General features: G+C 42.6%; 2 protein-coding genes and 1 long non-coding RNA gene across 8 annotated transcripts in view; 2 read left to right on the top strand and 1 right to left on the bottom strand.

Moving 5' to 3' along the window:
• rab12 (RAB12, member RAS oncogene family) lies at nt 1–6,796 on the top strand. Its single transcript, XM_086043858.1, has 6 exons — nt 1–414; nt 2,333–2,393; nt 3,682–3,820; nt 4,459–4,548; nt 4,654–4,758; nt 5,551–6,796. Exons 1-6 carry the CDS (start codon nt 186–188, stop codon nt 5,656–5,658), a joined length of 732 nt encoding a protein of 243 aa, XP_085899984.1. The 5' UTR covers nt 1–185; the 3' UTR covers nt 5,659–6,796.
• The window catches only part of LOC147141296 (uncharacterized), a 26,564-nt gene continuing 20,275 nt past the window's right edge, over nt 5,902–12,190 (bottom strand). The window contains exon 3 of the long non-coding RNA XR_015088474.1: nt 5,902–8,989. This is a non-coding gene — a long non-coding RNA (uncharacterized LOC147141296). The remainder of the gene's footprint in view (nt 8,990–12,190) is intronic.
• Nucleotides 7,928–12,190, top strand: part of mtcl1 (microtubule crosslinking factor 1) — a 34,707-nt gene continuing 30,444 nt past the window's right edge. For all 6 annotated transcript variants that reach the window (XM_086043851.1, XM_086043852.1, XM_086043854.1 and 3 more), the window contains exon 1: nt 7,928–9,037. In XM_086043851.1, coding sequence (XP_085899977.1) covers nt 8,342–9,037 — 696 coding nt within the window. In that variant the 5' untranslated portion in view covers nt 7,928–8,341. The remainder of the gene's footprint in view (nt 9,038–12,190) is intronic.

Raw genomic sequence — 12,190 nt, forward strand, 5'->3', positions numbered from 1 at the left:
AACCGGAAATAGTTTGGAAGACCAAATGACGTCACCGCCTTTCGGCGTCTAATGGCTGGACAACAACAATCTCAGCGCGAAGCAAAGTTGAGCATACTTCCCAGGGGACGAAACAAAGTTAACACCAATAAAAAGTTTCAAAGTTGTGTTTTTTTAAACTTTTAATCACAAATGTGGAGCCGCTGATGGATCCGCGATATGACATCCCGCGGAGGGCCGGCGGCGTCAGCGGCGGGAGCTCCTCGAACTCGTCGCCCGCTTTGGGGGCTCAATCTCGTCGCAGGAAGATGCCGCCCAGGCCCGCTGACTTTAAGCTACAAATCATCATTATCGGCTCCCGCGGGGTGGGTAAAACCAGCCTCATGGAGCGATACACCGACGACACCTTCAGCGAGGCCTGCAAGTCCACCGTAGGTGAGGGGCGAAAATAAAGAACTCACCTTCTTTGGGTGACTTGTTGTTTTTCAATCACGATTTACAGTAGTAGACACCGTCTATCAACTTGTATTTGCCTATGAGCAGGGCTCCATCTATTATAAGTAGGGAGGATCTCTCCAAAAAGTTAGTCGTCGTCTATTTCCTGGGGGGGAAAAAACATCTGTCGAAATAAATCAAGTTTTAATTAATGTTTACCAATTGTGTCAAGTTAGCATCTCTTAGTTAGCCAACTGGGGCTAACGAACAATAGTGCTACTCTTGCTTGCAAAATATTGGAACAAAACAATTTAAACCGTTTTTACTTCCGATAATATTCTGGATCTATGTGGTTCTTGTGTTCTATTATTCCCCACTCTCTCGCGTTACATTTGTTTCATGTGACTTGCTGAATGTTTAATCATAATTTAATAATAATAATAGAATAAAGCTGAACAAATGTGACCAGCGGAAGACGTTATATTCTCAAATGTGTCTACATGAAATGAAACACATCTTTAGGGGTGTAATTAGCTAATAAAGGAAAGTTTTTTGTCGTTACATTTATCATTCATGGTGAGTTTCTGAGTACTATTGTAAAGTAAAATTATTCCTTACCGTGAAGGTGGATTTAAATGTCGTAATGTAGTTTTTGACAGTCAGATTTTCTGTTCCTGGTTTGTTGTTTTGAGTAAAACAACTCAACAGTCAGTCATCATGGGCCAATCCCAAAATAGTCGCCCGTATGCAGACAGCTGCCACCATGACGGCGCTCAGTTTTCTGCACTGACATTTTGTTCCACACCGAGAATCATTACAATGGATTGTAATCATTATAAGACAGCGGAGACTTACAAGTTTAATTTGTTCCGTGACCACGCTGGTAACTCGAAACATTTGTTTCTCAAATCATGTTTCCCAATGAAATGATTGGAATTTCCATGAATCCTTTCCAGCCCTTGTGCTCCTTCTGGTGTGTGCTGCTTGTCCACCGGGGGGCAGTGTAATACAGTCATGCAAATGAAAACAAGTTTCACAATTAAGTGACTCAGTAAGCTGAAATAATAGTTGGTTTTCACAGAGGATAAAGAATATCTGCATGTGAGGATTGTTATATTGATATATGTTGTTGCACTATTTGTGTTCAAATATCCGTCGCATATAGCGGGATAACACTTCGACGATATGTGCTATTTGCACTAAGATAGCTGACTTTCCAAGTCATGTGGTTGTTTTAATACATGTGTAATTCTCTTTGTTTTCTGTAGGGCCTGTCCGATTAATCGTTTGGCTAATTTAATTGGCTGACAGCACTTTTAAAATCGACAAAAGTTGTCAGATTTTTTTTTTTTTCATTTTCTTTTTTTTTTTACACTTTGCAACATAAGACAAACATTCAAAAATTACCTGCCCCAAAAATGGGCAGATTTTGGCCAAAGTTTCTCGATGTTGTGAAGTTAAACAAATACTATAAGTATTGTAAAACACTCAAATATTTTGCCTGCAATTCATATCTTATTTGTTGTAAGCATTAAGTGACAAAAATAAGCTATTTTTATTCATTATATATTTTTTAATTAATCGGCCCATCAATTGGTTATCAGAATTTTATAATGCCAAATATCGGCATCACCTAAAAAAATCCATATTGGCCGAGCTCTAGTTTTATGTTTAGGTTAACAGTACATTTCAACTGGGCGTGGCATTAAACATCTTGAAGCCTCTTTTTTGATGAAATTATCAAATGCCAAACTTCTGCTGGCTGTGAAGTGAGTTGAACCGAGTTCACTGCCACCGTACAGCGCACACGTCTAAAATGTTTGCTCACGAGTCAAAATCAAACAAATCAGCCACAGGATTGCTTGTATCTCTTAAAAAAAAAAAAAAAAAACAACTTGTTTTTTATTATTCTACCTAGGCGTTGATTTCAAAATCAAGACGGTGGAGCTGAGGGGGAAGAAGATCCGGCTGCAGATCTGGTAAGCACAAGTTTTTCAACGCCATTTTGCGTCGTCTTGTGCATGTTTCGTCGGTGTGTCACACGCTCTAACGCATCGCAACTGCCTCAATGCAGATTAACGTCGAACAGGCGGCTGCTTATAATAATACTCTACTGTATTCCAGCTGTATGGGATGGAACAGGATAACACTTTGTGTCACGTGCACTTTTTTTTTTTTTTACTCTCTTGTACTTGATAGTCACGGAAGTGGTCGATTAATATCGTTTTATTAATAGGCATAATGTCTAAATCACAAGGATGCAGCACTGGGAAGATGTATCGTAAAATCATATTCTGTTAGTGTTGCTTTGGAAAGTCTGCTTAGCTTAATGCTAACAAACAATGTAAAAGGCCATAGATGAGCTAATGAATAGCATCGGTTTTGCAGTGTTATAACGCTTTGACGGTGGGCGGGCGGTGAGTTTTGGACCCGGGCCTTCAGTGGGTATTTAAGTAACCAAAGCCATCTCATAATAAGACCGTCACGTCACAAAATAACGTAGCTCTTATCTCGAGGCATCACTTATTTGTTGAATACTGCCCGACCGCTCCATAATGACCAACCTGCGCAGTCTCAAAAATGGAGAGTGCGCCGATGTTGCCATGTGTTGCCGGTGCCACCCTCGCTTGTGCCATTAACACATCTTTTCCTGTCAGCTAACACCCCCCCCCCCCGCCCCAGCACCCCCCACCCCCACCCCCACGTCTGCACCCCTCCCCCCACCCCCCATGTGTTCTTTGTCACGTTGAACAGCTTCCATCACAGCCACGTCCTCACCTCCATCTTTACGGTATGGCGACGGCATCTCGTATCTCTGCCCCCACTGTGACTCAGACGGGTGCCGCAGGTACAGTAACGCTTGAAGGGCGTGCCATGTGATGCGTCCTAACTTTGAAGGGGGCGCATTTAAGAAAATGTTGTATTTCATGTAGAATGCCTGCCCCTACAAGTGTGAACTTGAACCTTACATTTTTGAATGCGCGTCTGTGAGCGAGTCGTTTTGCGCTGCCGCCAAAACTGTTGCGTAACAGTGGGACGAATTTGGAATTGCTTTGGGTATTTTGACAGGCAGGTCACAGACACTTTGAATTGCGAAAAAGGACATAATACGTCTCCTTTAAAAGTCCACACTTTGAGTTGACGCTTGATTGACAAGAGGCAGTGCGGCTGTCAACACAGTGTGGCTAATTGATTTCACCAGGCTGTATGAAAGCTCTCCTTGAGCTCAGTGTGAAGTTTGACTCCCTTTCCGTGTTAACGTGAAAGGGACACGGCTGGCCAGGAGCGCTTCAACAGCATCACGTCGGCGTACTACCGCGGCGCCAAGGGGATCGTGCTGGTCTACGACATCACCAAGCAGGAGACCTTCGACGACCTTCCCAAGTGGATGAAGATGATTGACAAGGTCGCTCAAAACACTTCCCACTTTAGGAGCGGTATCCAAATTTTGTACCTTGGTTACCTTACTCGCCAGCCACGCAGTGAACAACAAAATGCCGGTACATTTGTGACAATACTGTAATTCTAATCTAAATAATTACTGCAATAATTGAACTCACGTGAAATTATATTATGCTTTGAAAATGAAATTCGCAGTTTAACCCCCAAAATTGTTTATTAAAAAATAATGTTTATAAATATTTATCATACAATCGTTTATATAAAAAAAAAAATACTGTAATTAAAGAAATAATCAAAAGTATTTTAAATATTTGGAATAGTTACTGCAATCATTAACAGAATAATATATTTTAAAAATTGAAAATAACATTTGATATTAATGGAAGTAAATGAACAAATATCAAACTAAAACAATTGATAAAAAAAAAAAAAAAACGTAGAATCCCTTTGTTCCCTGTGAGAGTGTCACAAACATGAACGTTATTGTCTTTGTCAAGGCAGAACTTTTCCTCTAGGATCTCAATAAATAGTTAGATAGTGTGTGTATCACGAGTATCTGTTTAGAATGAAGTCATGGCTGCATTGTAGAACAAAATATGCATCATTTTATAAACAATTTCTCTTCTTTGCCTGGTATTTCAGTATGCCTCCGAGGAGGCGGAGCTCCTCCTGGTGGGCAACAAGATGGACTGCGAGAGCGATCGCGTTATCTCAAGACAACAAGGAGAGAGGGTGAGTGTTTAGAAACTAGTGTCACTTTCAGGTTTTTTTTTTTTTTTTATTTTATTTTTTTTTTTAGCGACACTAATGCTATAGCAATGTGTGTGTTTGTCACAGTTTTCCTCTCGGATAAGCGGCATGCGTTTCTGCGAGACGAGCGCCAAGGACAACTGTAACGTGGACGAGATCTTCCTCAAGCTCGTGGACGACATTCTCAGCAAGGTGAGGATACATCGTGACAAGCGACCCAAAGGCAAGACCACTTGAGGCTCGGAGAACTCCAGTCGGATAATTCAATTTCATTTTGCGGGAGAGTAAGGTTTTATGGCTGCAATAAAATGTGGGGATTTATGTCTGGGCGATTTATATGGTAGCGATTACTTCATCTGGATTCTTGTTTTCACAGAAATGATGGTTTTACTCATTTTTTAGTATATTCCAAACAGCAGACAACTCTATCGAAGTTTCACGAAAGATGATAAATACCATCCCCTTAGACTTACATCATTGCGTAATTCTCTTTAGATCAATGTGCCGCGGCTTCGGAACGGGAGTAACTGGAATTCATGCGTCCCTTTTTTACAACAAATCAATTCACCAATCATTGAATGAAAATGAATTTTTAAAGTGTAAAATACCAAAATAAATAGCTGCATTTTAATTAACTAGTGGGGGTTCTGTGCTAAATGAGTGCAACATGTACTCTGTTGACTGGATTACAGAACGAAGCAGGCCATATGAGCCTAAAGATCGTGAGATAAGTGGCTGTCATACATGACTGGTTCAAATTCCCAATTTTTGTGGGCATTAGGGTGTACTTTTTTTTTTTTTTTTTCAAAACCTCGTACTTGATTATTTTTGAATGGCGCTCGGGTTTTTTTTTTCCCCATTTTCATCAGCAGTTTGGCCTTGGCTCAGTTCAGTTGCCATTTTAATTGCTACTATTTCTGTATAGGCTAATTGTTTGTTTTCTATGCGCATTGACTTTTCTCCTGCGTTTTTGCGTCACTCCAGATGCCGCTTGAGGTGCCCAACAAGGAGCTCTCCGGCAGCGTGCTGTCCCTGCAGCCTGAACCCGAAGTGCCTCCAGAGTTGCCCCCACCTCGCGTGCGTTGCTGCTGAGCGCATCCCAGCGTCCCGCACCAAACCTAACCCAACACCGTACACCAACCAACCAGTCAACATCCTTCAATGTGCAGTGTGCCAAACTGACCACAAGGGGGCAACAGCGATTTGGAACTTGCAACTTCAACTCTCACACCTGCATCCTGACTACCTCACCCTTTGTGCACCCACATACACACGTGCCTTTGAGGTAGCAAGCACCCCCAACCCCCCCGCCCCCATTTTATTTAGGGATCCTTCTCGTCCTAATTCAGCTTAGCCGATACCGTTGTTTTGTCGGCTCGACAAAAGCACACTTTGTTATGCATATATTTTTTAAATGCTGTAATGAATGATGATAAAGTAGCAAGTAGGCGGTTGATATTGACGTTAATATTACACGGCCAGAATGTTCCGGAATGTGTTTGGGAATGAAGCTGATGTGCAAAAAGTTGACGGTTATGACAGAAACTGTGTTTTTGCCTACTTCAGTACGAACGTGCACATAAAAAAAAAGGTCTATGCACATAATTTCTCAAATTTTTAATGTACTTTTCACATTTCGGGCCCTTTGTTATAAAACACTATTCCCTGTGATGTGGTTTCATACATTAATGTGTTAAGCGGGGTACATGCGTACAGAAAATTGGGATAAATTTCAGCATTTTCCCTCCCTTTTGACCGAAGTCAGCAAAGGCCCGATTGTCTTGTTACATGTGCGTAGTTCAAAACAAGTTGGGCTGAGTCGCGCAATCAGATGTACAGTATGTGGTGTGCTGTTTGGCCATGCGCCTCACACTGTAAGAGCCTAAAACACACTTACTGATCTAGATATTTTGTCTTCATCCTGTGGACTTTCTTTTGTTTTAAAAATAGCTTCAGATGTTAAAAATCGGTATGTTTGTACCCCGCCTTAGCTGTGCGAGTTCTATCATCCATCTCAATACAAAATGGTATCGTTCCCCTTAAGAAGGCTTACAAGCATTTTTTTTGCCACTAACCCCGTATACCGCTCTCATTGTTTTTTCTCCATTAAATAAGTTTAAGAGATCTCCAAGAGGTTCGGACCTCTCGCTGCAATTTGCATTTCTTGCTATTTATAACTATTGTGGCGTTTTTGAACTAATGAAATTAAAGATGTCTATATTTATTACCAGTTCCATGTGGTTTCCATTGCATTTGTCAAATATTGCTTCCTACATTTTGCGTCTTCCTTTCAACACGTAAGTGTTCGTGTTGATAATCGCCTTTTTTTAATGCATTCTAACTTCATTCTCTTGCTCTTGCCTGCAGATCTGCAAACAACAACAGTACCACTCCATTTATTGCCATTGTTTATCATCCATTTATGACAGCAGTAAAGCAAATGTCCTGTTGATGAAGGTACACTGCTGTGTTGACAAACCACAACATTAGGTACACTTGCACAATCTAGATTTAGAGATCTAATACCAGATATGTTTCCAAAGTTCTCCATTTGCAAAAAATAAGTGTTGCTTTAATAATCTGTCTATTATTGTGGTTGTAGTTCTATTGTGATGAGCTAGCCTTAAAATTATGGTTCAGTTAGAACTGAAATTTGCTGATACGGCTCTTGGATGTACCACAGCCTGTATAATGCAGTTGCATTTCAATAAAGTAGAATATTGTGGAAAACTTAAACTTAAAAATCGAAGTATTTTATTACTGTGTTTTTTTCCATTATTTTTCAAGATAAAAACCTTAAATTCACCTTCTCAAGAAGCAATGCAAATTATTTTTGATATAGGCTAGTTAGCCTCAGGGCATGATGGCCAAAGTCTTTTTTTTAAATCAATTCTGGAAAACGAAAAAAAATAAATGAATAAGAAGAGTAAAGTTGACTTTATTCAACTTTTGGAAGATTACCATGACCTACATGACACATAATTTTTGAGAAATGAAATCTAAAGGACATTGGTATTTTTTTTTCATTCACATTGTGACAGAAAGTTAAAAATGACTTGGGCAATTAATGTTATTTGATATAGAAATCAAGTTTTAATTGGGAAATATGTGACGAGTTTCGGTGCACCGGTAATCAGATACCGATGTACTTCAACACCTCATTGAGTGTTGAATGATTCACAGAGTTGACGTTTTATAAATAATATAGCGCTGAAATCCTTAGTGGAGTGTGCATCAAGTGAGCGCAGCGCGCGTGTGCACGAGCGCCCTGCCTCCAACCAAAACCCACGAGGTACGGGCGCGTGTGTGCGCATCGTGCGTTGCAACCTGCGCATGCGCCGTGAAACCAATCACGGGCGTCATACAACCGCCATGATTGCGGATCTGACACGTCGAGTCACAGCCGAGGAGTAGTAAGCCCAGACCAGGGGCCGAGGCGGAGGGGATGGAGATGGTGATCCGCAAGCGAGAGGGAGGCCGAGTCTAGCTACGCCTCAGCCGCCAGCATGTCTGCCACCTGCCCGTCTCCTTCCTCCCCTAATCCGGTATGACTGCAGTCGTCCTCCTCCACCGGGACCACAATGACACCCTGGTGAGTGAGAGAGTGAGCGCGCACTAGTGGACGCAGTATAGCGCGCAGGATGCTCATCTCGAACCCAACGAGGAAGACGCTCCGCAACTGTTATTCCTGTCCCACGGTGCCGAGGACCGAGCGTTTCCTCCATCACCACCCTCCTCATCCGCCTCCTGCTCTTCCTTCTCCTCTTGCTGGTGTATGATGGAGACCTCCAATGGCTCCGCAGGCAGCGACACCAGACCGAGCCAGCCAGAGAAGAAGAGACCGAACCGGGTGCCCTCCCCGGCCAGACCTTTCCTGAAGGACGTGCACGGCCGCGCCGCGAAGCCGCCGGCCATCGGACCCAAATCGCCCAAACTCGGCAAGCAGCAGGCTCCGAACCGCGGCTCCAGGCGCAACATCAGCGCGGCGAAAGAGAAGCCTGCCGCGGCCGCCAGGAGTAGCGCCAAGGCCGGGCTGGCCAAAAAGCCCGCCAGGCTCCTCGGAGCCGAACTTAAAGCAGCCAGTAGTCCGATCCTTGCCAAGGCCAAGAAGGGGAAGCTCGTCCCGGCGTGCTCCGACCAAATCGGCCATGGCTCCCCAGTCCGGGTACCGACAGGTCTGGTCGGACAGACCGACAGCAGTTCGGATTTGTCGGACTGCCCGTCCGAGCTGGCGCCGGTGGCCAGCAGCGACGCCGAGTCCGGTACCGGCTCCAGTGATAAGGATCACCCGGGGGCACAGCGTCCGTTGCGGACAGAACCACCTGCGACGGCGGCTACGATGGTGCTTAATCCCGCCCCCAAGGCTACGGTGTGTCTGGGCCGGACCGGTCCGGAGAAGAAGCCCAAGGGAACCGAGGAAGAACTGCTGAGGGAAATCGAGGATTTGAGATCTGAGAACGATTATTTGAAGGTAAGAACGTGTGACTCTCACGTATTTGAAAATTAATGGGCTGCAGAAGAGTTTCCCCCGCTCATCACACTTCGTTAGGTACCCCCGCGCTAATCTGATCAAATGCTCAGCTTTGATCGATATGGACAGACGGCAACGTGACCACAGTCCCCAATGTTCTTTGACATTTTTTTTTTTGGATCATCCATCAAACAAGTGTCAAATGAATGCTCACTTTTGATCGATGCTGTGAAAGCCATTAATACTTTATGCAAAGGTGCTATATATAAAGCTAGTATTAATATGCTTATTATTGTAGTAAGCAAAAAATTACGAAAAGTGCCCAGTATGCTGCAATGAAAACTACAACCACACAAATAATTAGAGGTTTAAGTCTTTCCTTCTTACATTTGAAATCCTGGATTTTTAACCAATTATTAAGATTTTGAAAGAAAACATTTCAAGTGTAGCGTGTGCAAACCTGGCAACATACTGTGCTAAGATTTGCAGAGACGCAAGTATCATGGAAGGAGTTGCAGAGATTATTTCATATGAATTGAAGGATTGCACTTTTGAGAAACCCAGAAAAAAAGGAGTACAGCCAGTGACATGCAAGAGTTGCAATTCGGAAGAAAAGTCACAACGGCTATGACATCTAACTTCATGTGTCAGTATAAAACCCGCAAAGACATGAGGCTATTGTGTTAACTTCCCTGTTTGGGGGGGGTTTAGATCAGGGGATGTCACTAACCTTTGCCAAAGGTGGGCTTGTGAAGTTTTGAGAATTTGAGACATATTATTGAATTGCTGTTTCATATACTGTAAAAATGTTTCAGTTGAAAATGTTCATCAAAGTTTTTTATTTTGTCAAACGCTGTTGCCGTGGCGACGCGACGTTTTCCAAGAAAAATGATGTTGATATTGATGGCTTACTCTTTTTTATTATTATTATGATTTGTTGTTTTATGATTAGCAAGATCGCTTGACTTGATTTATGACTAACTTGACCCAAGTAATGACATGACTCAACTGGTTTGAAATTCAGTGTGGACTGGACTTGCTTGATTTTAGTCACAGTAACCTGGGACTTGAAGATTAAGATTTGAGACTTACTTATGATTTAAACACGTGTGACTCCGACCTCTCCTAATAATTGCGCTAAAGGGAAAATCAACCCCAAAATGTTCTTTCCAAGAATATGCTCTATGCGCCTCCACTAGTCAAAACACGGCATTCAGATTAATATTGCGTTTGTGGAATATAAGTTAAGTAGTAAAATTGACCCGTTTTAGCCATCTCAGGGGGCGGCCATTTTGCCACTGTCTGTCGACTGAAAATGACATCACAGTTGCTCAGTCAGTGGGAGCTCTTGAGTCAAGAGAGAGAGAAAAAAGAAAAAAAAAACATTTTTCCCCCTCAGAAAATAATTTAGGAATCTCAGTGGCAAAATTAAAAAATCAGACATTCTGTACAGCAGGTGTGTATATTTGAAAGTGTAACATTTGGTTTGACCCAAATTAACATTTTGTGCAGCATCGGTGTGTGTGCGTGTGTGTGTGTGTGTGTGTGTGTGTCTTGGCCTTGGTGACAACATTGCGAGTGGTTAATCAGCTTTGCTCTCCGCACTAAAGCTGCCCCCGTCCCTGAGGACACCCGCGTGTCCCGTGTGTGCTTGGGCTCAAGCGGCCTCCTGCGGGGCCAGCTGGTCCACCCCAACACACACACACACACACACGCACGCATACGCACGCTACTCACAAAGTGCATGTATGAGATGCAGGTCTCAATGTCAAGAAAATGTTGGGTAAAATCAAAACAATTCTTAAAAACGGTATAAAAACCACAAATGATAAAAAGTCATTTGAAAAAAAAATGATTCTTTGTTTCTTTGTCATGTGTTGCCGTACAGTATGTATGCATTATCATTTAAAAAAAAAAAAAAAGGTGTGTATTATATTATATATTATATATTATAATATTTTCCCCAAATCTACCGTTTAGCTTTCCGCATATATTAACGTGAAACATTTTCCAGCCTTTTGCAATCTTATGTGTACCTAACTTAAAGTATTCTCTGAAAGAAATCACATTTATTTTGCCACCGGAGTCGGTTTGAAAATGAAGCTTGTGGTGTTTGCGTTCCGGACAAAACGTGTGAAGTGAATTCCGCACTTTACTTCCACTTCAGGATGTTCATCTCGCTACTTTAAATAGTGCACCGTGGAACCTCTGTATTTCCTGACGGAGCTCGATTGAATCAATACGGCTCGTTTCTCGTAAAAGCCTCTGTCGCCAGGGGAAACTGTAAAAGGATTGTTCACTCGTGAGCGGACAGCAGATATATGTGCAAATGTGCTTTTAAACAAACTCCTCATATTATGGCGTGTTGATCGAGCTAGGTTTTCAGTTAGAGTCAGAATGAAGTCACATCATTGATGAAGATGAAGAGCATTCAGCCGACCATCGAATCAATAATGGGGAGCATAAGAAGGGATAAGATTCGGTGGAGAAGGCAGCTCACTGCTTGGACTTCACATTATTTATTAATTAGAAGGTCACCCAATATAGAGTAGACCTCTGCACTACCGTTCCACTCCGATCCTCTTGGTGGCAGTAACGGGCATTTAAAAAAATGGATTCCAACGTGATTGGAAGTGTAATAAACGCGGCAAAGTGATTTGAACGAGCCCTTGTAACCTTAATCGTGGCGAGTCCTTGAAATGATTCCGCTTTGACGCCATGCTTAGCCCAAATTAGACGGTGCGGGCAAAAAAAGCTTTCGCCTTTTAGCAGGTGCGGGAGTTGGCCAGAGTACGAGCACTGGAATTGGCTCGTAATGGCTGCTTTTGAAATAAAATGGTTGACTCCTTGTTCAAATTTGAGCACGGGTCCTTGAGACGCTCTTGTGCGCCCTGCCATGTTAGACGTCCGGTTTTATGTCATTCAGTAAAACTGGTTTTGGGAGAAACCACGAGGGCGCAAGTTTCGAAACCCCTAAAACACTTTCGCCAGGAAATTCATGAGTTTCAGCATGCGGAGGCTCCTCAAAGAGCCGATTCCTTTGGCAGAACAAGAAGAATAAACAGCAATTCCAAGAGATGAAAAAAAAAAATGAGGTGGCCTTGCTCAAGTATGCGGACTTAAATATAATACTGGAATAGAATAGAGCATACC

Source organism: Filicampus tigris, chromosome 10 (assembly GCF_054856515.1).
Source record: "Filicampus tigris isolate MCC_2025a chromosome 10, RoL_Ftig_1.0, whole genome shotgun sequence".
Lineage (NCBI taxonomy): Eukaryota > Metazoa > Chordata > Actinopteri > Syngnathiformes > Syngnathidae > Filicampus > Filicampus tigris.